At 32.0% G+C, this 25,749-nt stretch overlaps 5 protein-coding genes across 7 annotated transcripts; 4 read left to right on the top strand and 1 right to left on the bottom strand.

Moving 5' to 3' along the window:
• Positions 1 to 720: 720 nt before the first annotated feature.
• On the top strand, positions 721 to 4,729 carry LOC106775698 (actin-7). The gene is made up of 5 exons (XM_014662854.2): positions 721 to 925; positions 2,728 to 2,797; positions 2,923 to 3,316; positions 3,528 to 4,141; positions 4,266 to 4,729. The coding sequence occupies exons 2-5, from the start codon at positions 2,738 to 2,740 to the stop codon at positions 4,329 to 4,331; spliced, it is 1,134 nt and encodes a 377-aa protein (XP_014518340.1). The 5' UTR covers positions 721 to 925; positions 2,728 to 2,737; the 3' UTR covers positions 4,332 to 4,729.
• Positions 4,730 to 4,903: 174 nt separating this feature from the next.
• LOC106775484 (fructose-1,6-bisphosphatase, cytosolic) lies at positions 4,904 to 8,879 on the top strand. Of its 3 annotated transcripts, none has more exons than XM_014662610.2 (13): positions 4,904 to 4,989; positions 5,916 to 6,103; positions 6,278 to 6,325; positions 6,624 to 6,698; positions 6,814 to 6,875; positions 6,969 to 7,035; positions 7,130 to 7,243; positions 7,420 to 7,506; positions 7,734 to 7,804; positions 7,916 to 7,981; positions 8,061 to 8,147; positions 8,278 to 8,353; positions 8,647 to 8,879. In XM_014662610.2, the coding sequence occupies exons 2-13, from the start codon at positions 5,945 to 5,947 to the stop codon at positions 8,761 to 8,763; spliced, it is 1,029 nt and encodes a 342-aa protein (XP_014518096.1). In that variant the 5' UTR covers positions 4,904 to 4,989; positions 5,916 to 5,944; the 3' UTR covers positions 8,764 to 8,879. The 3 variants fall into 3 exon arrangements, with proteins under 3 accessions (XP_014518096.1, XP_022642398.1, XP_022642397.1); XM_022786677.1 differs by lacking the exon at positions 4,904 to 4,989 and adding an exon at positions 5,663 to 5,802 and having other exon boundaries at positions 8,647 to 8,775; XM_022786676.1 differs by lacking the exon at positions 4,904 to 4,989 and adding an exon at positions 5,663 to 5,829 and having other exon boundaries at positions 8,647 to 8,775.
• A 2,222-nt stretch (positions 8,880 to 11,101) lies between these two features.
• LOC106774988 lies at positions 11,102 to 19,561 on the top strand. The gene is made up of 11 exons (XM_014662008.2): positions 11,102 to 11,453; positions 11,598 to 11,660; positions 13,238 to 13,354; positions 13,449 to 13,701; positions 13,795 to 13,953; positions 14,140 to 14,291; positions 14,378 to 14,630; positions 17,162 to 17,299; positions 17,392 to 17,574; positions 17,701 to 17,863; positions 18,951 to 19,561. Exons 1-11 carry the CDS (start codon positions 11,260 to 11,262, stop codon positions 19,373 to 19,375), a joined length of 2,100 nt encoding a protein of 699 aa, XP_014517494.2. The 5' UTR covers positions 11,102 to 11,259; the 3' UTR covers positions 19,376 to 19,561.
• Positions 19,562 to 19,777: 216 nt separating this feature from the next.
• Positions 19,778 to 24,129, top strand: LOC106774987 (putative clathrin assembly protein At1g03050). Its single transcript, XM_014662007.2, has 2 exons — positions 19,778 to 21,166; positions 21,266 to 24,129. Exons 1-2 carry the CDS (start codon positions 20,497 to 20,499, stop codon positions 22,393 to 22,395), a joined length of 1,800 nt encoding a protein of 599 aa, XP_014517493.1. The 5' UTR covers positions 19,778 to 20,496; the 3' UTR covers positions 22,396 to 24,129.
• LOC106775255 (60S ribosomal protein L44) lies at positions 24,015 to 25,076 on the bottom strand. Its single transcript, XM_014662351.2, has 4 exons — positions 24,921 to 25,076; positions 24,503 to 24,682; positions 24,313 to 24,387; positions 24,015 to 24,218 (listed from the first exon to the last, which is right to left on the bottom strand). Exons 1-4 carry the CDS (start codon positions 24,921 to 24,923, stop codon positions 24,159 to 24,161), a joined length of 318 nt encoding a protein of 105 aa, XP_014517837.1. The 5' UTR covers positions 24,924 to 25,076; the 3' UTR covers positions 24,015 to 24,158.
• Positions 25,077 to 25,749: the final 673 nt, after the last annotated feature.

Genomic DNA, 25,749 nt, shown 5'->3' with positions numbered 1-25,749 from the left:
TATATATATATATATATATATATATATATATATATATATATATATATATATTGTCATAGATTAAATTTCTTATTTTGTTAAACTTATTGGTAGTGTTGACGTTAATTCTTTTCTTAAATAGTAGATTAATTGATATTTAAGGAGAGAATTTAGAAGTTACTACTACTAAGAAATAACAATTAAATATATTAGATAATAAAATAATATATGTAAATAAAATTTACGAATAAGGGTGAATAAGATACATTGCAAAATAAATGTTACGATTTATTAAATTAACATTAACATTAACATTATAAGTGATGCAAATACGTCTCATGAAAATAATAAACTTTATAACTATCTTAATTATTTTAAATTTTTTTACTATTTTATTGCATAAAATATAATGTTAAAATTTAATTAAAACACAGACAATAAATATTATTAATTTAATGTGATTAAATATAATATAAGACTAAATATTAAAAAATCATTAAAGAATATATGTACTTTAATTTAAAATATATATTAAAATACGAAAAGTATAATTTAAATCAGTTCATGCATAACACATATTTAAAATAAAGCGATTTACCATAATAGGTATTGAGCCACAGCAATTGCAAATTATTTAATTTTGAAAATTGATTTTTGCAGTTCTTAATAGTGTGTATGATGATATAAATAGAAGATAGTCCATTTTTTTTCCAAACATTTTCTACAAGACAATAGTATGGCATATTTTTATTCTTCCCTTTTATCGGTATAGTCTGAAGTCGAAAGTTCATTTCATTTAAGTTTCATTTCAAAGTCATTTAACTATATATAAAGTTTCCTCTCTCTCTGAAATTCATTCGCGAAACTCTGCCGCTGTTGCTACTTCTTCTGCTGGTGCTACACCACCGAACCACTTCGCCGGTAAACCACACTTCATTCGCGGAAGGTGTGTTCTGATAATAATTTCCGGAATTCGTGCATTTGAGTAAATTTTGGATGTTTTTTTTCTTTTGTATTTACATGCTCTTTTATTACCGGATCGGCAAACTTTTGTTGTGTTTCCTGGATCGAAAATTTTTACTGGTTTGTTTTCTGTTGCTGATCTGGATCTACTTCCCGCTGCATCTTCTTGTGTGTGTAGGTTTCGATTATTACTTAATTTTGCTGATAAATGGTTTCTGATGCATCGGTTTGTTTATATGCGATAAATGGGTGATCAAATTGGAATATGCTATCGCTGCTTAGCTTGTTAACTGTATATCAGTGTCTGTTTTTTTATCAGTACTCGTCTAGTTGAGGGTGTGCAGAGGTAAACTTGAAATCGAAATCAAAATTTGGAGTGTCGAAATAATTAAAATTATAATGCAGGAAATCAATATATTTTGATAATGTGCTACCTTAGAATTGATTGTAAGCATTTAATGACCTTGTTTAAATATTTGTTTTTTTAATTACATGTTTTTAACTTATTAAGTTATATTATGATTTTGTTCCCTTGTTAGTATTCAATAAAAAAAAGTTGGAAAAGTTATCCTTATTTTTTTTTTTGTGAAACATTGTAAGAAGCATCCTGTCTTTGTTAAAAAAGTTGTATGAGAGTACACCAATTTTTTTTAAATGAATTTAAGGAAATAACATGTTTTCTAAAATTAAAGAGAAATTTGTACTTTAAAATGTGTACAAAAGGAATCCTCTAATTTGAGTCATATTGCATAATTTTTCTTATAGAAGGGATTAAAATTCGAATCAGCTGATCCCATTTTATATGTCTTATTTATCCCTCTAATAATTTATTGTCATGTCGTCAATTAAAACTGTTAATTTCATTTAATGCTCGTGTGCTATATTTATTGACTTAACAATAAAATATTAGTTCAAATTCTCTCCTCAGTTTTGTATGTTGTTATCTTGCTGTTCTATATTCACAATACACTGATTTTGATATATTAAAAACGTTTTCAATATATTTTAAAATATCAAAATCAATGTATTTGGTAACAGCAACAGAGAAGCAACACCAAAATAACCATCAGAGAATACAAATTCAAAATATTATTGAAGGAAAAGGGAAGAAAACACATAATGGAGACAGGTAATATTAATCCCTCTTACCCCATACTGAATATATAAAAAGTTGTGAAAAAAATGGATTCAAAATAAAAGATAGAGAGTTTTATATTAGAAAAAGACAATTAATTAATTAAACGGGTAATGTTTAGAAAATGTCACTAAAATAATGATAAGAATAAATATGTAACGGAAATGGGGAAAAAAGTTTTTCAAACTCGAAAATAACTAAATATTATCTTCTTTTTTTTCAATGATTAAATATAAGTTAGTTATAACTCTTTATATCTTTCAATGATTGACATTTACTAATAATCAAGGAATAAATAATTTAAAAAACATTTGAAAGTTCTTAAAAAACCTTATTAGTGATAAATCTAATTATACATATGGCACCCGTCACCTATAACTAATATCGCTGCTGGCTATGCTTGCTTCTGATCTTTCGTGTCTGTTGATGATTTTCTCTGCGTTTGCTTGAAAATGATGACATTACATGTTTCTTTTCTGATTTGAACAGCAAATGAAACCACTGTGACTAGTGGTTGATGTATTTTTACATAATTGAGTGATAACGAACGGCCCTCACTAGTAGTTCAAGCTTTTATTTGTTGCATATTCTTTTTGTTTGGTTTTATTATTTTCCCCCATAAACAACATCTTTCCCGATCTCTGCTACAGGTTTTAAAAGATGGCTGACGGGGAGGACATTCAACCTCTTGTTGTTGATAATGGAACTGGAATGGTCAAGGTCAGACTATGTTTTATATTGCTCAGTAATGAGTGCTTCTGCTGCTATTTTAAAGATGGCTTGCTTTGTGCTTGCTTAGTTTTCCTTGCTATAATACTAATTATATTTTCTTCAATGTTTTGCAGGCTGGTTTTGCAGGCGATGATGCTCCCAGGGCTGTGTTCCCCAGTATTATTGGTCGACCGCGCCACACTGGTGTAATGGTTGGGATGGGTCAGAAGGATGCCTATGTAGGTGATGAAGCCCAATCAAAAAGGGGTATACTCACCTTGAAGTATCCTATAGAGCATGGCATAGTCAGCAACTGGGATGATATGGAGAAGATTTGGCATCACACATTTTACAACGAGCTTCGAGTTGCCCCCGAAGAACACCCCGTACTTCTTACTGAGGCACCACTCAATCCCAAGGCCAACCGAGAGAAGATGACCCAAATTATGTTTGAGACTTTTAATGTGCCTGCTATGTATGTGGCAATTCAGGCTGTCTTGTCTCTGTATGCCAGTGGACGTACAACAGGTTTGTTTCTGTGATTTATCTTTGATTTACTATTTACTATACTGTTATCATGAGACTTCAATTGGATGTTCTTCGTGAATTGATTTTGTTCATAGTTTTAGCCTAGTTATATTATATACGGCAGCACTATTCCACATGTATTTCTTCATTAATTACTTGTGACCAGCATTATTTCCTTATCCGTTTGTGTTGCTATGTTTGTTTTAATCAGGTATTGTGCTTGATTCTGGTGATGGTGTGAGTCACACGGTGCCTATATACGAAGGTTATGCTCTTCCCCATGCAATTCTTCGGTTGGATCTTGCTGGCCGTGACTTAACCGAGTACTTGGTGAAAATTCTTACTGAGAGAGGATACTCCTTCAGCACCTCTGCCGAAAAGGAAATTGTCCGTGATGTGAAGGAGAAATTGGCATATGTGGCCCTTGATTTTGAACAAGAACTGGAGACTACCAAGAGTAGTTCTGCAGTCGAGAAGAGCTATGAATTGCCTGATGGACAGGTCATTACAATTGGTTCTGAGAGATTCCGTTGCCCTGAAGTACTGTTCCAGCCTTCTCTAATTGGTATGGAAGCTACTGGAATTCATGAAACAACATACAGCTCCATCATGAAATGTGATGTTGATATTAGGAAGGATCTGTATGGAAATATTGTGCTTAGTGGAGGGTCTACTATGTTTCCCGGAATTGCTGATCGTATGAGCAAGGAAATCAGTGCTCTAGCACCAAGCAGCATGAAAATCAAGGTGGTTGCACCTCCTGAGAGAAAGTATAGTGTCTGGATTGGTGGTTCTATCTTAGCATCACTTAGCACCTTCCAACAGGTTTGTACTGATTCTTTTCTCAATTCAACAGCAGCCCTAACCCCTCCCCTCGTGTAATTATTACGAATAAAACTGATTAGTTTATGGAAGTCATTGGATTTTTACTTTTTTCTACTGTATATAGATGTGGATCTCTAAGGGAGAATATGATGAATCGGGGCCAGCTATCGTTCATCGGAAGTGCTTCTAAGTTGGGTCAAGTTGAACTGAACGGTTATCAAGTTCTGCATGCATCCGATCCTGTTTCATATTTCAGTCAAGTTTGGTTGAATTATTTGATATTTCATGCTTTTGGGTTTTTGATAGATATATCTAGTTTAATGAATGGATTTATAAGTTGAGTATGTAATATGTTTCTCCGTTAGGTTCTTGAAGCCAGACTTTTTATGCAATTGGCGGATGGTATTGGATATCTGTAGATTCTGCTGGGTTTGATATTCCTTTTCTTCGTTTTTCATGCTGTGGCCAAGAATTAGGTGCCTCGGTTTAGAAGGACGATAAGTTTAAGGATATTTTCTCCCAGGTGGATTTTTGAGTCAGTTTCTGTTGATATTAATTATATGCCTAATTGGTTTTATGTTTGCAATACTCTAAGAATGCTTTTATTGTGAGTTGATGTGATCAATCGTTCATACACCAGATGGTTAAACTTAAATGAAATCTATTTGTACACGCCTGTGGCATATATTTGAACAGGGATTGAGTTTAGTGCGTATATGCACCCTGCCTTTTGATATTCCAGAGAAAGGTTCACGAGGAACAAAAGATGGACCCTGCCTTAGTACCATGATGCTGTTCGAGTTCGGTCCATCAACAAACCTTAATGTTACTCAGTCCTGATGAAAAGTGTACTTTTTTTCACTTCTTTTCAAAGTTGATGTATATTTTCGTCTAGTAGCATTTGCTTATTTCTGATCACTTTCATTTTTCTTTGGATTTTCGTAGAAAGGGGATGAGTCAGACAAGGTGAGGATGTTGTCATCCTTATCCTAATAAAGATTGAGTGGGAAATATAGTACTTATTTTCATTTTTCTGATCACTTTCATTTATAAATGGACTGGAATTGCAAGATCAATGGAAGTTGTACTTGTTTTCTTCAGTATTATATAAAAAATAATAACGTGAAATAAATGAAAAGCTTACATGCGTATATGGTTTCTTTTTCTTTTGTTTATCTTTCATGTCTCAAGACTCTAAAGGAAAGACACCAGAATTAAAAAAAATGAATCTATGGAAAATATTTTAATGTCAATATAAAATGATGTTAAATTATAAAAACAATAATCATTCATTGTTTTACATTATGAACAATCTGTATTAATATCATAATTAAAAAATACTTTCAGTGTAATATTTTCAGACTGCTGTCTAATAAAAAAAATGTCATATATAATTAGATTATCCTTGAAAACAAATTTTAAATTAATTGATAATACAAAGAAATCTTTACTGTAGGTACATAAAAATTCAATATAAAATCATTTATTCTAAATAAGCTGTCTATGATTTGCGTCTAATCTCATCCTTTTGCTCCATTTTCTTCTTTCCTTCTCTTCTTACTCAAAATGGTATGAGAATTGTTCGTGATTACAGCATCATACCCATGTGTCATTCCTATCGCTTCGTTGACAACTTTCTCATGCCTCAATTCTCTCCATTCGTAAAAATCTTTAATCCCTAAATATTGGTATAAGTAGATACTCTTATCATCTTTTAAAAAGAGATACCTTTCTTTAGTTGAATTTGCGTATATTGCTGCTGGTATTCACACAGAACATTGAGAAAGAGAGAAGGGAAGACGGATGGATCACCAAGCTGACACTAACAGAACTGATTTGATGACTATCACACGCTTTGTTCTGAACGAACAGTCTAAGTATCCTGAATCACGTGGTGACTTCACCATCCTTCTCAATGCCATTGTTCTTGGTTGCAAATTTGTTTGTTCTGCTGTTAGCAAGGTGTTTTTTTTCCTCCCACCATACAAATCATTTTCTTGGGCACTGGGGAAACTTTTATCTTTACCCAAAAGAAAAACATAGTTTTACCCCGTCCAACTTTATGTTCTCATGATTTGACATTTTCTTCTTGGAGCATTTATCTTTCCATATTTTGTTGGCCACTTTTAATGGCAGGCTGGGTTGGCTAAACTCATAGGACTTGCTGGAGAGACCAATGTTCAAGTGAGTTCTATATTTCTCATTTTCGAAACAACCATTGACATAAATCGTAGTGTGTATGAATAGGGACAGCTAGCATTTGAGTACAAATCCAAATTTTAGATACCATATCAAAGTTTAGCAAATTTTTATGTTAAGGATCTCACGAATTAACTAATGATATTGAAATACTGTACATAATTATGGTTACAATCCTTTAGCTTTTTGGGATGATCCAAACAAAAAGTAATGATATATTTTCTTAATTACACTATTATACTTTGGTGTTTTATCATATTAGGAGTAAGTATGCCTTTTGTAGGGGGAGGAGCAAAAGAAATTGGATGTACTTTCAAATGAAGTATTTGTGAAAGCCTTAATTAGCAGTGGACGCACAGTAAGTGTGTTTATAGTTGTTGTTTTTTCATTCTCCTTTTCTTTAAATTTGAGTTTGACTCCGTGCAGTCTTTTGGCATATTTTCTCGTAAAATTCTAATCTGTTGTCTTGACAGTCTGTTCTTGTTTCTGAAGAAGTTGGAGAGGCCATATTTGTTCCACAATCACACCGTGGCAAGTCAGTTCAAAGCTCTAGAACCAACTAATACACCATCTTTTAGTGGTGTTGATAAAATACATTATCTGATCAAAGTTCCTTTTGATTTTGTAGATACATTGTTGTGTTTGATCCTTTGGATGGATCCTCAAACATTGACTGCGGAGTTTCTATTGGAACTGTATGAATTTTTAACTTCAATTACCAGACAAAATTGCTGCATTTAAAAACTGAAAACATTATAATAACTGCCAGCATTTTTCTGTTGTACATAGATCTTTGGAATTTACATGGTAAAGAATGAGGCTAAAGTAAGTCTTGAAGATGCAATGCAACCTGGAAACCAAATGCTAGCAGCAGGTTACTGCATGTATGGAAGCTCCTGCACGGTAAAACAAACAAAACTTGTGAAACACGACTTGTATAACTATAAAAAACAATATTTCCTTTTGGCAACGAATTTCAAGGTTGTCCTGTTTTTCTTATACAACATAATTGGAAGTTCCATATTTTTCTATTCACGAATATATGATGCTGGTTGAATAAACTAACTATGGAATTGCAGTTCGTGCTTAGCACAGGAAATGGAGTGAATGGTTTTACACTCGATCCTTCCCTTGGGGAGTTCATATTAACTCACCCCAACATCAAGGTATATGCAAGTGGCCGTGAAATTGGTATATCAAGTTATTAGAATTTTTAGCAGGAAATTCTAAATTTTCTTCTATGTAATGAGACGTAGTAGCATCAAGATGTGTACATGTGACTCCAGAGTCCTTCATCCTTGCTCTGCACATTGCACATAATTTTTTGTGTATCAAACGTTAGACTGTTAAAGCGAGCTTTCAATTTTGTTTAATTACTGTGTCACTTGCATAGATACCAAGGAAAGGAAAGATTTATTCCGTGAATGAAGGAAATGCCAAAAACTGGGATGAACCAACCACTAAGTAAGTTATGGGGACCTGCTATTTGAAATCTAATTGAACCTGAAGTAACTGATTTAATTTATTAATAATTCCTTTCATAAATGACAAAATTCTTGACACTTTCTCTTCCAGATATGTACAAAAGTGCAAGTTTCCTCAAGATGGTTCACCACCAAAGTCTCTTAGGTACATAGGAAGGTATTTGATTCTGAACTTCTTGTAGTACCTTGGCCTTCTTAAGTCTTCATTTCAATTCTAACAATGATGAGCAACACAGTATGGTCGCTGACATTCATCGAACATTGCTTTATGGTGGTATCTTCATGTACCCTGCTGATATAAAGAGTCCACATGGAAAGCTACGGTATGAAGTACTTTGAATTAGCTTCTAGGAAAACCATCTCCCACCTACACTTTTGCATATTCAATTCTCCAAATCAAGACGTGTTTTCGGAATTACATGACTTATTTATGGGATATCACTGTCAAATCAGGATTCTGTATGAAGTGTTTCCAATGTCATATTTGATGGAGCAAGCAGGAGGTCAGGCTTTCACAGGAAAACAACGGGTATGTCTCTCACCTGATAGTTTATTATTGCAAACACTCTAGCTCAAATGCAATGTTAATATCCAATAGTAAGAAACTGAAGAACTTAGAAGGCAGTAGATGCACTTTTTCTTCTTGAACTTAACATGTGGATCATAGGGGTGGGTGGAATTTGATGTCACTTCTGATGGATCCTTTTTTGAATTCTTTTACGTATCAATAAACTGTTTAAGCAAGTACAATAAATTCTAGGAGGTTTTGAAGCATTATATGTGTATACATTCCTTATTTATGAGTGGATTGGCAAATTGCAGGCTCTTGACTTGGTTCCAAGAGAATTACATGAACGATCACCGATATTTCTTGGCAGTTACGATGACATCGAGCAAATCAAAGAGCTTTATGCATCATCCAAAGCAGACTGTGCATGAATATTTTCTTTCATGTGTTAATATATATTTGTTCTTGGGCTCTTGAAAGCTCATTGGATATCACAACTATATGAAAGTTTGGTCAATTATATGAAAAGAAAATTAAATTTAGTCAAGTAATGATGCTTTATATTTCTTTGTTTTGGATATATATAATTTTTTTAAGTTCATTTTCATTCTAAACAAATGCTTAACTAAAGCAGAAAAGCAATAGAAAAAACTAAAGATATTATGTATTCACAATTATAGAATTGATGCATCCGTATCTTAAAAAAATAAAAATTGTTATCATTTATCTGAAAGTGATATACAGAGTCACATCATTTTCCAGTGCTATTCTCTTTATTTATTTTTTCACCCTAGACCTTTATGGAAAAATTCAAACTTCTTTGCTAAACTCCCATTCATGCTTAATGAGGATATTAATCTTACAAAAGCTACACATCCTGAAATGATACCATCTGATCTACAACTGGCCAGACAAAAATGCCAAAAATTGTTAAGATAGGGTTTGATAAAATCAACACATTTCAACTGAATATGTTTGTTTAGATTTGGGAATCATAGAGGAAGATGGTTGGAAAAGAGGTTGGTATGGAGTGAAGGAAGAGGACTGAAAGTATCAAAGAAAAGAGAATTGTTTCTCTTTTATTTTCGATTCAATGTAGTGATCCAAGTTGTGGAGTTGTGCTTTCAGTTTCTTGATTTCTTTTTCTGTGACATGGAAAGTCTCCCTAAATGTAGTATTTTTTCAATCTTCTTCTAATCGGAAAATCTCACGGGTAACGTAAACATAACATGTAACAAGAATTTGATATTTTATATGCATTTGTTTATCTTTATTTGAGTTTGATAGTATAAACTGATAATTTAATTATTATTTTTTAGTTTAAATCTTATGAGCAAGATGAATTAAGAGTTAAAATTTTATTTAAATACCGTTAAATAACTAGCATATTTGCTTAATAAAACTGATGTATTTACAAATATTTTTATTAGAGCTCCCGCAAATAATTTCCAATATACTACTATTGAATTATTTTGACCTTATATAGTAATGCAATCTAGATGAAATAAAACTTTAATTATATTCAACAAGTACATTGAATTGATCTCAAATTAATAAAATATATTGAGTTTAAGTTTATTAATATATAATTAGATGAAAAAGTATGGCATTAATTTGTCATGTTGAAATTTAGTAACCCAGAGATATTATATGTGAAAATAAAATTTAGATTGTGGTGCATTGATGACATTTAATATCTATAGCAATAGTAGTGTATAGATGAATAGGTAAGTTAGACGCAATCTCAAAAGGAGAAGGGAATGGTGGGCGCTGTCTAAAAGCATAATTAAGACAGAGAGACATAAGGTAAGTGAGAAAACCAAACTTTTCGATTTTAGTTTGGTTTTTGCAACGGAAAATTTTCTTTTAACAATACTTTTTTTAATAATTTTTTTACAACACTTGTTATTGGTCTGTTTTAAATATTTTTTAAATATAAATTTAAATAAACCAATAAAATGATAGACCAATAAAATGATGATACGTGTTCCGTTTAAAAATAAATTATCAAATATTGTCAAAAGCAACATGCTATAATGCCTTCTACTGACACTTATGAGTAAGCTTCCATCAACATAAATTATCAGATCAGACCCCACTACACTTTTCTGCACTTTTCCTCTCCATCTTTCTCCTCTATATTCTGTCTTCATTCATGTTAATTAATCAAATCTACTCCTAAGATTCAAATTCGTATTTGCTTCTTATATAATACATTTTTAATCATTTTTCTATCCCTCGTTTCATTTTATAATACAAGTAATTATATGTTTATTAAATAATTAATGATATGTTATATAATTGATTAAATTAAATTATAATTTTTATGTAATGTTTATAATTATATTTTAATAAAATAAGTAATAAAATAAATAAATAAATTTTTACTTATTTGATTTTTAATATAAAAATAATGTTATTCTCACTTTTTTTTCACTCTTTCAATCTACTAAACCAACTTAGGTTTTGCTTATAAAAATATTCAAGAAACAATATTATTAGAAAGGTAATGTAAGAAAAGGTAGAAGAAAGAAAAAAGCATAAGTTATTTGATAAGTTTAAAGTAGAAAAAGACAAGTTGTTGAGAGATGGTAATGGGAGGAGGTTGAAGAATCTGGAGATTGACCTAGGAGAAGAGGTTTGACACGTGTCAGGCAAAAGCAAAAAGTGTGTGGTATTTTGACACTAACAACTGAGAATGTGACGTGTAAAAGAAACAAACAAGGAAATCTGCCTCCTAATAAAACCCTAACCTCACAACACAATTTCCCAACAACAAAACTCTCAATTAACTTCTCAACTCTTCTCTGTTACACTCTCTACTACTTTTCAATTTCAAAGTGCTTACCTACCCACTCAGATTCACTTCTATTCATATTATATATAGTAATTTGCATGTTTTGAAGCTGTCATTACAAGACACAAACATGAAGAATGTCTGCAATGTGGTGCAGGCCATGAAACCCACCCTGCTAATGCTGGTGGTGCAAGTAGCATTTGCCGGTGTTAATATCTTCTACAAGCTTGCCGTCAACGACGGCATGAACTTGAAGGTCATTGTTGCTTACCGTTTTCTATTTGCCACCATTTTCATTGCCCCAGTTGCTATCATTCTTGAAAGGTATCATCGTTCTTACTTCAACGTTAAATTCTGTTAAATCTTGTATCTTATTGTTTTGTTCTTAGTATAGATTAAGAATAGAAAACAAAACAAAAATTAACAAAGAGAAACACAACACAGGCTGACATGTTTTTTTTTTGGCAGGAAGAAGAGGACAAAGATGAATTGGACCATACTGTTTCAGTCATTTCTTTGCGGCTTATTTGGGTATAAGCTGTCGTTTAACTGTTCACATGCGATTTTCATGTTCTTTAGCTATCTATTTTTGGTACTCTTCTCTAAATTAAGAATGTTAACCAACTTTGATTTTGAACCAAATACAAGTTTTCAGGAACTTTTTCCATAAAAAAAAATGACTTTGTGTTATTTATTACAAATTATGAATATACTACTTATTTAAGTGCAATATTTATTACTAATAAATACTGATTCAATTATTAAAATTAAATTTTTTTATCTCAATATTTTTCTCAAATTATATTTCAAACACTTCTAATACATGACAATTAAAAAGACTTAATTTAAATAATTATAATTATATAGTCTTTCTTAATTAAAAATAGCATGATGTGGGAACATAAAGTAGTAGAGATGATAAAATATGATAAAATGTCTTTTATTTGATATTATCTAAATACACTACATTAGTTATATATGATTGTATGAATTGCATAGGATGTGTATATTCATAAATTGAGTATATGAATTACGCTTTTAGTACTTTTAAATTACTAAACGTTTATAATTTATTAGATAGTTTAAAAATGGTTAAATACTTTTTCACTTTTTCTTTTCATTAGTTCTTTTTAATATTTTTAATATTCATAAAAGTTAGTTTTGATTACTTCTAATATAGTTTTTATAATATTTTTCTATGTTAGTTCATAGGGTAAGAAAAGTACAAATATTAATTTTATTAGATTAAATAATTTTTAAAGCACATAGATAATATGTTTATTTAATTTTAATATTTTTATTTTTAATTTATATTTTTATATGAAAATGATTGAATTAGCCAATTTCAAATATTAGTCTATAATATTATTAAATTTTTAATAATGTAAAGTTTTTTATCTTTACTTTTTCTTATGATAAACTTTTAATCAATTTTGTTAGATCAAATAAATTTTGGAATACATATATAATATGTTTATTTTTTTTAAATATTTTTATTTATTATATTTTTATTTGTTGTTTTATTTTTTTTATATAATAATATATCACTTAATCAATTTTGAGTATTCAATCAATCAAATATTTAAAATATGTCTTTCTTATATTAAATCTTTAATAATATTGCGGTTCCTTTTTATAAATTTTATATTTAGTCATCTAATCTTATCAATAGAAGTGTAAAAAGACTAAAGATAAATAAAGAAAGAAAATATAAATTACAAACTTATAGAAAATAAACAATCTAATTAAAACAAGTTATCTATAATTTAATCTGTTCAAGTTATAAACTAATTATTCAAGATCTTATTAATATAGGCAAATAAATTTAAGTTCCTCTTAAATTAAGTTAAAAAAAAAAACAAATTTTTGCTAAGATTTTTCTTTTTACTTTTACTTTCTCACAAGTCTCAGACTATCTTTTGTCACAACAAAAACATATTTTCTTGTTTCTTTTTATTATAAAAAAATATAGATTGCAGTGGTAATATAAAAACAAAAGATGAAATTTCTTACTAGAAATCTGGTATAGGGATATACATAAATTTTAGCAATATGGAATAATTTTTACTGTTATATTTTAAACGAACTGGTCTTGATGTAATATGCAGGGGATCTTTAGCTCAGAATTTCTACTTGCAAGCTCTGTCCTTAACATCTGCAACATTTGCATCTGCAATGGCTAATCTTGTACCAGGCATAACCTTTATCATGGCCGTTTGCTTTGGGTAAACTCAGTATATCCGGATCATATTATTATATTTTTTTTTTTTAAACTGTCTTAAATTCACTTTTAAATTAATTTAATTTAATTATTTTCAGTTTGGAAAGATTGAATTTGAGAACATCAGGAAAGGCAAAAATAATGGGTACATTAATTGGAATTGGTGGAGCAATGGTTCTTACATTCGTTAAAGGTAAAGATATTGAGATAGGAACATTTCACTTTAACCTTTTGCCTGAGAAGGGTGGACAGCCACCGGTGAAGGCTACCGCCGGCGGTGCCAAGACCGTCATGGGTGCTTTGTGCGCTCTGGCTAGTGGAGTCAGTTATGCGTTCTGGCTCATCATTCAGGTAAATAAACTTTTTTTCTTGTTTAATTCAGATTTTCTTTGGTGCATTTTTTCATACAGTTAGAGCTCTGTTTTGAAATTTAACTTTGGTCAGGCGAAAATGAGTGAAAGATACCCTCATCCCTACTCCAGCACAGCGTTGATGTCACTGTGGGGAGCATTAGTGTCCATCATGTTTGCACTTTTCGTTGAGAGGGACTGGAACCAGTGGAGGTTGGGTTGGAATATTAGGCTTTGGACTGCAGCATATGCGGTATTAATAGTTGTATAATTCCATAAGTTTATTTATTGCTTTTTCTGGGTAGGTGTTTTTGGTATCCAAGTAAAGGTAGAAAACATGTCTATTGAATTGCTCCTCTTGTAAATAGTTTAAGAAATGTGATTATTGTTGTATTTTTCTGACTAAATGCAAAATGTTGTTATCTGAATGTTGTTGTAGGGTATTGTGGTTTCTGGGATTATGGTGGTTGTGATTTCATGGTGCATCCGCATGAGAGGCCCGTTATTTGCCTCTGTTTTTAACCCTCTGATGCTTGTGATAGTGGCCTTGGCTGGTTCTACCATGTTGAAGGAGAAGCTACACCTTGGATGGTATGTACCTTTACAATTATTATAAGGTTTAGCATTTTAATATGCAATGATGTTGAATGTTTATCAAATGAATTTATATGTTTCAGCATTATTGGAGCAGTGCTGATTGTGTGTGGCTTATACATGGTTTTATGGGGTAAAAGTAAAGAGATGAAGAAAAATAATCAATTGGTGCCACCACATAATACCCATGAGGATGAGTTTGATAGGGTGGAAGTAATAGTTAGGGATGAAGTAGAAGATAAAAGCAACCAAAAGGAAAGAGATAAAAATGGTGAAAAAGTAAGTGGGGATTACCACGAAGATCGAAAGCTAGAGCTGAATTCACAGAGTAACCAGGAAAGAGATGATGAAAATTCTAATAATACTGTTTTCTGTACTTAATTATCTAATGTATGCTTATGTTTTTTTTATTCTACTTAGGAATAGAAATATATTCATCCATGGAAAGTATATCATCATTTTCTAACCCAAACCAACTTGCTAATATCATTTTTAGCAGTTCTGAAACATATCAGAAGCTAATCTTATGAATATAGGTACATCTAGGTCATCGATAATTAAGTGTTCTGATCTATATATTTATAAGAGATTATCATATTTCTTACTTTCTCTTTCAACTATTTCAACTTATTAATGGTCAAAGTTTATTTAAGAATGGCTAATATATTTTTTCTCTTATTCTAACCTTAATTATACAATTTTTACGTAGTCTTTTACTTTTTAAACATGTTTTTTTTTTTTACTTATTTACTGTTCACAAATATATATATATATATATGGATAATGATATATAGACAACATTTTTTTGACAACATTTGAACATTGATTACGTGTCAATCTGTGATTGGTCGTAAATTACTCTATAATCAATAATAATAATCATAAACACTATTATGCAATAATTTACGACCAATCACAGATTGACACGTAATCAATGTTCAAATGTTGTCAAAAAAATGTTGTCTATATATCATTATCCTATATATATATATATATATATATATATATATATATATATATATATATATATATATATATATATATATTTATTTATTTATTTATTTATTTCATTCAAAACATGTATTACATTCTAAAAATTACAAATAGCAACTTCTTTCAATCAAATAGTTTTTTAGGATGTGTATTACATTATAATATAATATTCCAGTTTTGCTTATGATTCTTACTAGTTTTTTAAAATATTATTGAATTAATATTTACAGTTGTAAAATAGTTTAGTACAAGCATGAATATAAATAAAAAAAAAGAGTAGTTTTACGAGGAAGATAATTAAATATAGTCGAGTCCTTACATTATTATCATTCTTAATATTTATTTTTAACTAATTTAACTCAACATATAAGCTAATTCTATCTTGTAGAAACCACAAAGTAATATTAATTTGATTTTTTAATTTTGGAAAAATTTTATATTTTTTAGTATTTTGTTAAATTAATTAAAAAAATTTCAAGCGATTAAATAAAAATATATATATTTTTTCATGTTTTAATTTATATTTGATATTTTTATTTTTTAATTTTTTAGAAAATGGTGAACATGTGTAAAATATGGAGTGTAATTGGAAATAGGGCCCAAGGGTGAAAAACCAAATAAGAAACAAAATAAGACTTTGTCATACGATAAATAGGGCCCAAGAGTGAAAAACAGATATACATATACAAGCAACCAAGAAACAAGAAAAAAAAATGTATCTGGTTGCTAAAAAAAATGTCACTTTGAAAATGATTGATTAGAATATGAATATGTATCTGGTCTCATATATTTTGTGGTTTATTTGTAAGAATTTAATTTTAAAAATTTGTTAAAAGGTAGTGTACTAATTTATGTATTGCATCACTCTAAAAAGAAATGATTTGGTTATAAATCCGGTCTCATTTGTGGAGAATTTTATTCTTCAATGTCTATTAAAAGATGATGGATTGATTTATATATTATGTTACTTTATACTATACTTATCGAGTTATGAATGTGAACTATGTATTTGTAGCGCAATCTTTAATAATGTTTGTTTATTTACGAATATTTAATCTTTAATATTTGTTAAAAGATGGTGTATTGATTTATGTACGTGTCATTCTAAAAAAATAACTAAGTATACTTCTCTGTATTTAGTGATTAGAATATCACACTCACTAAGAACTATTCAAATTTAATTTCATAAATGACAATGGCCTTCATTTACACGCCTTTAAATATTAGAATAACCTGCTTAGATGCATTACCAATATAAAATGGAAAGCACACAGTAATATTGTACGTAAGTATTTTAATTATAACTGAAATTTTACTAAAATAATAGCAAGTATTGAACCTTAACGTTGACTTATTATTATGCTGATTGCTGAAGAAAAACTTTAATTCACCTAATTTTCCAAAATAAATTGCAATAATTGGTAACAGAGGTTGAAGTGCGTGCAGCTGAATCATGCATTTTTTTGATAAAAGAAGATAAATGAAAAGGATGCAGAATTGACTTTGGTAACAGAAGAAAAGGAGAAGTTATAATCACAAGAGTCATGCACTGGTTGAAACGTGGCCAACTTATTGACAACTTGACGTCTACAATATGAATTTCTATGTGTATTTATTTCAGCCTCATCAACACCTTTTCTTCCTCACATTAACATCATTATAAAATAACCATTTATGTATTTGTGTACAGAACAATATATTTATATATATATATATATATATATATATGTATGTATATATATGTGTGTGTTAGTGTGCTAGCTTATAACTAGTTATATTTTTTCATATACAGAGTTGCACTTGCAGTGATGATGGTGCTCTTTGTTCTGTCTCTCTTATTCTTCTCATTTTTAATGGGTTGTTCTGATGGTCAGCTTCAGGTAGGGTTCTACTCCAACACTTGTCCTCAGGTAGATTCCATTGTCCGTGATGTTGTTAGAGAAGCTGCTCTCTCTGATACCAACATGGCTGCTGTTTTGCTCAGACTTCATTTTCATGACTGCTTTGTTGAGGTTTCTCTGCATAATATAATTGTATTATTGATACATAACATGGTGCTATTTTCTTTTGGTTTTAACTGTTGAAATGGATGGGATAATTTCAGGGTTGTGATGGTTCAATTCTGATTGAGAATGGTCCAGAATCAGAGAGACACGCATTTGGACATCAAGGAGTTAGAGGGTTTGATGTGATAGAAAAAGCCAAGGCAGAATTGGAAGGGTCTTGTCCTGGTGTGGTTTCTTGTGCAGACATAGTGGCATTGGCAGCTAGAGAGGCTATTGTCTTGGTACTAACTAACTTCATTATTATTAGTTAATTCATGCTTTTTCTCTTGTTGCTGATGGAAGAGTTTGTTCTTGTAAGTTGCAACACAGTATATGTTGATATTAGATGATGTTTGATATGAATGTAGGCGAATGGACCAACATATGATGTTCCAACAGGGAGGAGAGATGGGTTGGTTTCAAATGTTTCTCTTGCAGATGACATGCCAGATGTTAGTGATTCAATTGATCTACTCAAGACCAAGTTTCTGAACAAGGGTCTCTCAGTGAAAGACCTTGTTCTTCTCAGTGGTACTCTCTCACACACTATGCTATCTTTGTCATGCTGAATAGATGAAAACATGGTTGTTGAAGATGAAAAATAATATGAACCTTCGCAAAAAAAAAGCAAATTAAAAGACGTGCAATGGCCAAATTACCAAACCTATGATATCAAACTATTTTAGCAGATGTTACTTTCCACTTTACAATACAANGAAAGCATCCTGTACCAATTTGGGAAATTGATGTTNAAGTCCTAGGAATACAGTTTCTAATTATACCATAAATTATAATAGTATTTCTTTTGTAAGAAAGACCAAGGAAGAAATTGTGATGAAAAAGATTAAGAAAAAAGAGTATAACTTACTGCAGAAATTGTTTTGGGACACGATATCTTTTGTTCAAATATATGATATGANATCATCATCTTTTAAGTAATCTTTTCCTATTTTGATAAATTTTCACCTTTCAAGAAACCTTGACATAACAGCTACCACTTTAATTTATTCATAAACTTAGTACCTATGATTCTTGCATATGTTCCGTTTATATCTGTTTAGTATAACTTTTGCTAAAAGATGTATCACGTTTTCTATTTGATAGCTGATAAATCATACATGTGAGACTGCTTTGTTTGATTGATGTCTTACCATGAGGAGATATTTAATTTTACATAGCTGTAAGAATAGGGGTTAATTGGTATTATCATGTGTGCCAGCTTTCATTTCGCTTTTCTTTTATACTTAGCTTTGTTTCACCTAATTCATTGACCGCTTAAAGTTTCGTATAAACCCAATGCAAAATCGTGGCAGATGACAGTTCTTATCTTACAAATGTTGCACATGCAGAGATACAGTTGCAATCCACATTAATTGGTATTGATAGAGATATGCTTGATTGTCCCTTTCTCTTACATATTTATTTTGTGTATTTTGATTAATTGAGAACCTATAAGTACTAGAATTTATGGTAAATTAGCTAGGTGACTGTTATGACAGTGACAGATATATGTAAGCCAGAATAATAAGCAAGTAAAGAAAACTTGGCTTGGTTAAAGATTGTAAAAGTTAGTGTTTTCTTTTTGGTGTAATATTGTGAGTTTTGAAAACAATCTCAGGTGCACATACAATTGGAACCACAGCATGCTTCTTTATGACTAAAAGATTGTATAACTTTTTTCCAAGTGGTGGAGGATCAGACCCATCAATTAGTCCAAATTTTCTCCCACANTTGCANGCAAAGTGCCCTCAGAATGGAGATGTTAATGTTAGGCTAGCCATTGACGAGGGGAGTGAACAGAATTTTGACGTACATATTCTGAAGAACATAAAGGAAGGTTTTGCTGTGTTAGAATCTGATGCCAGACTNAATGATGACATAGCCACCAAGAATGTCCTTGACTCTTACTTTTCTCCCTTTGGTCCAATGTTTGAGCCTTCTTTTGAAGCTGATTTTGTCGATTCATTCGTGAGGATGGGCCAAATTGATGTCAAGACAGGTTTCCTTGGAGAAATCAGGACAGTGTGTTCACAATTCAATTGAAGTAAATAAGCAACCGATAATGAATTGATTTATGGCTTCTGGTTTTGTTATTTTTTAGGTGGAAAGCTTCCTCTGCTTTATATTCTAAATTTATATATGTTCTTATTGTTTGTGTTTTCAACTTCTCAATGGGAATTTCATTTGTGTAAAGGATCACATCTCTAGCTTGTTTGGTTTGGGCAAATTTGTGTAAATGTTAACTCACGTTTAAGGTTGTTTTTTTAGTTAATTTGGGTTAATGGAGTCCGTGGATTCAATATTTGCTTCATATTTGTAATATCATTTTGCCATGAATAATGTTTCAGTGTTTAGCATTCTGATTAAATTATTGGGTAGGTATGATTTCTTATGACAATTAAACGAGGAGAATGCATAAACACCAAATCAAAAAGAAAATAACACATTGTTTACTTTTCAATAAAATTAGGAAAAAATTCCGTAAGGAAGGTCAATACACATATGTTTCTACAATGTTAAAATATTGCCTATTCTAAATCAAGTCATTACATATTTACTTTTAGTTGAATAAGATAGTGAAAATGAATTAAAAGATAGGAAATTTTAGCTTGAATCTCGTAAGGAAACTTTTGTCGGTTGCGTTGAAAAGGTCAAAGGGTGAAGTTAGCCTACCAAATATGGCAAAGACCAGTTGTGATGAGTAGAGTCAAACTGGTTTCAAATGCATACAATAATATCATTGCATTTCCTTTGTTTCCCACGTTTTTATGCTAAGAAAACGGGGAATTTTTACCCAATATGAGCTTAGGGGTTGTAACCTCACAGAGTAAGAAAAGAAAGAGATAGAAAAATCTATCTACCTTTTCCTTTCTTATCTTCTTTTTTTCATTTTCCTGTAACAACATCTGGCATGAAGATTCCATCAAAGACAGCATTTTATACATGCCAGAGATATCCGTAAACATTTCTGATTAAGAAAAAAAAAATCGTTGAAAAATCTTAATTACTTCCTTCTGGTGGTCTCCAAGCAGGTTGGATTCCAAAAGCAACCTTACTTTTTGTCCTTACCATACATAAATCTTACAATTTGAAATAGAAGGTTGAAAAAAAATTTGCAGGGTAGGGTCTGAAATTAGAATATCTAGGAGGTAATAAAGCAAAGCATGCCACAAAACTCAAAACTGAGAAGAGCCCTAGGGGCAGTTAAGGATCAAACAAGCATAGGGCTAGCGAAGGTGGGAAGCAGCGCCTCACTTGCAGATCTTGATGTGGCCATTGTGAAGGCAACGAGGCACGATGAATACCCTGCAGAAGAGAAGTACATAAGGGAGATTCTGAGCCTCACATGTTACTCTCGAGCATTCATCACTGCATGTGTTAACACCCTTGCAAGACGTCTCAACAAGACAAGGAGCTGGACTGTGGCTTTGAAAACGCTCATTTTGATTGAAAGGCTGCTATTAGATGGTGATCCTGCGTATGAGCAGGAAATTTTCTTCTCCACTCGACGCGGGACTCGCCTTCTCAACATGTCTGATTTTCGTGACAACTCCAAATCTGGTTCCTGGGACTTCTCTGCGTTTGTGCGCACGTGTGCATTGTTTCTAGATGAAAGGCTTGAGTACAAGATGCAAAGCCGGCGTGGGAAAAGTGCCAGGTATAGTGTTGATGAAGATGAGGATAGAGAAAGAGAAACAGAAGCAGAAATACAAAAAGAACAAGAAATGGCGGTAAGATCGACACCAGTACGTGACTTGAAATTAGAGCAAATCTTTTCCAAAATGCAGCATTTGCATTTGCTGCTTGAGCGCTTTTTAGCTTGCCGCCCTACAGGTCTGTAATTGGGATTTTCTTTCAAGTACCCTTTTATAAATCAATCAGAATCTCTTGTTTTATAAAGCAATCTTATTGTTGGTTATTTCAATGCAACAGGGGCGGCAAAGAACCATCGTATTGTGATAGTGGCTCTCTATCCGCTAGTGAAGGAGAGTTTTCAGATATATTATGATATATCAGATATACTGTCTATCTTGATTGATCGGTTCCCTGACATGGAGGTACAGGAGTGTGTGAAGGTGTATGATATTTTTTGCCGCGTTGGGAAGCAATTTGAGGAGTTAGATCTCTTCTACGGATGGTCTAGGAACATTGGAATTGCACGCTCTTCGGAGTACCCTGAGATTGAAAGAATCACGTTAACGAAGTTAGAGGTCATGGAAGAGTTTATCAAGGACAAGTCCGCCTTAGCGCAATGCAACAGACCTGAACTACTACGAAATACGAGTGAAAAAGAAGAGGAGGAAGAAGAGAAGGAACCGGAACCGGAACCGGAACCGGAACCGGAAGAGGATCCTAATGCAACGAAGGCACTACCACCGCCTGAGGAAATCAAGGAGGAACCGGTTGAAGAAGTGAAGGAGGAGCCAAAGGAAGAAAAAGTGGTGCAGACAGAGGGTGATTTATTGAATTTAGGAGATGACGCGATGACTAGTGAATCAGAAGCGGATAAACTAACCTTGGCCTTGTTTGATGGAGAAGCGGCAGTAGGAGCAGGTTCCACACAAGCGCTTCCATGGCATGCATTTGATGAAGAGGCAGATTGGGAAACAGCACTTGTGCAATCAACATCCAACTTGTCCAACCAAAAGCCTACATATAGTGGTGGCTTTGATGCATTGTTGTTGGATGGCATGTATAAACACGCAGAGGTGAGTAGAGTCATGCAAGGACCAGGGTATGGTATGAGTGGAAGTTCTAGTAGTGTGGCACTTGGTTCAGCTGGAAGGCCTTCAATGCTAGCATTGCCAGCACCCCCAACAACATCAGGACCTGGAGATTCATATTCAGATCCATTTGCAGCTTCATTGGCTGTGGCTCCTCCCTCTTACGTTCAAATGTCAGATATGGAGAAGAAGCAGAGGCTTTTGGTTGAAGAACAGATTATGTGGCAGCAATATGGAAAGGATGGCGTGCAAGGACATGCAGCATTCGCAAAACTGCACTCTAACAATACTAATAAATATTACAATGGATGCTATCCGCAAAATCACAGCAACTTTTAACGTTGACTAGAAAAGTTGCTGTGCCTACCCTTTCACTCTTTTATTCTGAGTGACAGGAAATTTTACCCATTTCATTAGAAACACATGTTCTCATTATTTTATTAGAATACGAATGAAAAAAGACATTAAAGATTACCAATGCTAACTAAGATCGCTTACAACATCTAACGGTATAAAATGTTTTCTTCCGTTGCCCACTTCAGAAGCTAGTAAAATACTACGAACTTTTTCCTGAATAAACCCAGTCCAATTCACACGAACCGAATTTTAACCAAAGTATTTAAATTTTAAAATACAACATTAATTATTCATGTGTATCCAGTAAGTTAATAATGACCTTAGTTATTCAATAACTAAATTCTTTACTACATAGTAATTTCTAAAAAGTTCAACATTTAAATTCAATAAATTTGTCAGTGCCTTCTAGTTCCTTCAGTTCAGGAGCTATTCTCAATGTTACTTATAATCTAAATTCAATTGATTTTACCGTTGAAAGTTTGCTCTTGATTTAATGGTATAAATTCCATCAAACAATCTAGGTCCATTACTCCTTATAGGAGAAAAAAAATGGCACAAAATTCATCTTAACTTTTTTCCATTACAAACATAGTTTAATTTTAAAAGCAAAGTTAAAAATAATCAGTGTCATCAATTGCTCAACGTTTCTTGTTTACTTAGTTATCTCATTTTATATTTTTATTAGTTCTTGCTCATATCATTTTAAGGTAGATAGACCGCAAGCATGTAGTCATTTTACCTTTTCATTTTAATCTTTAGCCACATCTAAATGTACAGACACATTGTCAGAAGTCAAAGGAGAAAAAGAAAATGGAAACTACGATAAAAGACAGATTGATCGACAAGGTCGCTTTAATGTATGATTATGTCACCCATTCTTCTCGAAGAACCCAATTCATACAAATCCAATACCATTTATTTATACTAAACTGAATTACAAATTGAAAATTTACCTAACAATTTCGTAGCACGCAATTTCAGATCATATCATATATACATTGAATTAACATTTTATGTTTGCTCCTAATTTAGAGTCTCTACCCCAACGGACAGACTAAAAGATGCTGTATATAGTGTCAATATCCATTACAAAAATACTAAAATCAGAAAGAAACTTTACGTAAATAAACTAGAAATAATGTTTCGCAATACTTAAGATAAGTCCAGTCAACTTAACTTAGTAACTGCGGCGGTTTATCATAAACTCTTGTATCAAACTCCAGAACAAATTCATTGCACCGAATGGCAACGCCACGAGAATAGTTCGATGTAATGACAACTCACTAAAATTCAAGGCTGAAACTTAGTCAGAGGACTCACTAAAACCCACAAAATCATGGCTCCTCTAAATCAATGGCTGCTTAGACAAGTAGACACAATCTAAAAGTGTAAGAGAATGTAACTACTATATAACCATTGCTTAATTTAGTTAAGAGTAGACAATGGACACTTTCCGGACTGCACTTCACATATATGATCCCAAAAAAATCCAGCTATCCTAGACACCCCGAATAACCAGGTAACCCAGAAGCAAAAAAATAGTCACAAGGAATTCGAATAGATGAAGGCTACAATAAGAGAAATTCAAGAGAAGGAAAACAAATACTCAATGATGTTAGTTTTCATTTCTCAATCGCATAATAAGGTATTGCGAAATAATAAATATAACTAGCAAATAAATCCACACAGAAACAAAACATTCCAACATTGCAGAAACACAAAAGCTGCAAATCCTAATTCTCAACCTAGAAAAGAGAAGTTCCCTTGCCCTTCTTGTCACCACCAATCTCAAAGTGCTTGCACCTCTGCACAACATAAATAAAAACCAACAATCAGCCAGATACATCCCAAGCCAAAAAACACCAACCCAGAAAAATGTAAGGTTGTCCACACACTGACCTTAATTGGGTGTTGGGAAACATGCTTGCAACCCTGACATTGCAACCTCAAGACAATCTTCTTGGTGGTTTTGGCCTATTAGAGAAAGAAAAGTAAAAAAATATTTATCTATCAGCAAACAAAAACAAAGGTTTTTAATCTATGACTAATCAATAGGACGCAGATAAATGGAAAGAACAAAAGGAGTTACCTTCTTGTGGAAAACAGGCTTAGTTTGTCCACCATAACCGGATTGTTTGCGATCGTAACGGCGTTTCCCCTGAGCAGCGATGCTATCCTTACCCTTCTTGTATTGGGTAACCTTGTGCAGAGTGTGCTTCCTGCACTCCTTACTCTTGCAGTAAGTCTTCTTCGTTTTTGGAACGTTTACCTGTTCACGGCGACAATAAGACGAGCACTAAATCGTTATACCAAACACGACCTAAACCCCAACTCAATTCAAAAGGGGCATATTCCTCACTTTCAAATCTAATTCACTGAGCTTCAGAAAAATTTAATTGATTTCGAAAAATAAAAAAATGTCTAAGGCCGATGAGTTGGTGGTAGCAGAGTTATCTAGTGACGATGAATAACAACTGAGAGCAAACAAAGATGGAGGAAAAGGTTACCATCGTGACGGCGCGTGCGACCGGAATCTGAAGAAGTAGGGTTCTGATGTGCGCCGCGAAAACGAGGCCACTAGTGATAATGCCCTGCGTTTTAATGGCTTTAGGAACTAGGGTTACACGGACTGGACCGGGCTTTGTTTTCTTGGACAAATATTAGAAAGGCCCAATTTGAACCAACGCTCACATGCCCTTATACACTCCTTTCAGAATATACATCCTTTTCTTATTTTCTGTTACTTTTTAAAAATTGAAATCCTAAAAATAATATTATTAACAACTAATATATATATATATATATATATATATATATATATATATATATATTAATTTTCGTATGGCCGTAAAGTGAAGAGAATGTGCTCAATATACAATAATAATAATAATAATAATTGATAGCATATTAAGTATAGGAAAAAAAAAATCGACATTTGTTTTGAAGTTTGAAACATATCCTTAATCACTTTTCACATTCAATTAAGATAATAAGGAACTGAATTGAAGGTTTTATTTCATGTCATATCGTTACAAACAGGCAAAACTAATCATTTTAGTTTTCCCATTATCCCTGTTAATTTAATTTAAATAGCATAAAAGAGCATTCAAACACACTCAATATATTGTTTGAAGCTCATGTGAATATAGAAACTAAGGATATGATTGGATAGACGAAAGGATTTGAGGAACATGTGATTAATGAATTTGAACAGATGAAAAGATAATTGTGATGTTATTTAGATTAAGGAAAAAATGGTGTGATTATTAATGGATTTGAGATGAAAGTTTGTAAAAATATGTGATAGATGTGATAAATTAAAAATTGATTTAATGA

This window comes from Vigna radiata, chromosome 10 (genome assembly GCF_000741045.1).
Source record: "Vigna radiata var. radiata cultivar VC1973A chromosome 10, Vradiata_ver6, whole genome shotgun sequence".
In the NCBI taxonomy this organism is placed as follows: Eukaryota; Viridiplantae; Streptophyta; class Magnoliopsida; order Fabales; family Fabaceae; genus Vigna; species Vigna radiata.
This window is presented reverse-complemented; position numbering and strand designations above follow the sequence as displayed.

Excerpts from the sequence above, each read along its gene's own strand:
- LOC106775255 (XM_014662351.2), bottom strand. Across the intron at positions 24,388-24,502 it reads AGCCTGTTTTCCACAAGAAG|GCCAAAACCACCAAGAAGAT; the intron begins GTAACTCCTTTT and ends TTTCTCTAATAG. Across the intron at positions 24,219-24,312 it reads TTTCCCAACACCCAATTAAG|AGGTGCAAGCACTTTGAGAT; the intron begins GTCAGTGTGTGG and ends TATGTTGTGCAG.
- LOC106775698 (XM_014662854.2), top strand. The coding sequence starts at position 2,738 with ATGGCTGACGGGGAGGACATTCAACCTCTTGTTGTTGATAATGGAACT. Across the intron at positions 2,798-2,922 it reads ATGGAACTGGAATGGTCAAG|GCTGGTTTTGCAGGCGATGA; the intron begins GTCAGACTATGT and ends AATGTTTTGCAG. Across the intron at positions 3,317-3,527 it reads TGCCAGTGGACGTACAACAG|GTATTGTGCTTGATTCTGGT; the intron begins GTTTGTTTCTGT and ends TGTTTTAATCAG.
- LOC106775484 (XM_014662610.2), top strand. The coding sequence starts at position 5,945 with ATGGATCACCAAGCTGACACTAACAGAACTGATTTGATGACTATCACA. Across the intron at positions 7,982-8,060 it reads TCTCTTAGGTACATAGGAAG|TATGGTCGCTGACATTCATC; the intron begins GTATTTGATTCT and ends TGAGCAACACAG. Across the intron at positions 8,148-8,277 it reads AGTCCACATGGAAAGCTACG|GATTCTGTATGAAGTGTTTC; the intron begins GTATGAAGTACT and ends CTGTCAAATCAG.
- LOC106774987 (XM_014662007.2), top strand. The coding sequence starts at position 20,497 with ATGCCACAAAACTCAAAACTGAGAAGAGCCCTAGGGGCAGTTAAGGAT. Across the intron at positions 21,167-21,265 it reads TTTAGCTTGCCGCCCTACAG|GGGCGGCAAAGAACCATCGT; the intron begins GTCTGTAATTGG and ends TCAATGCAACAG.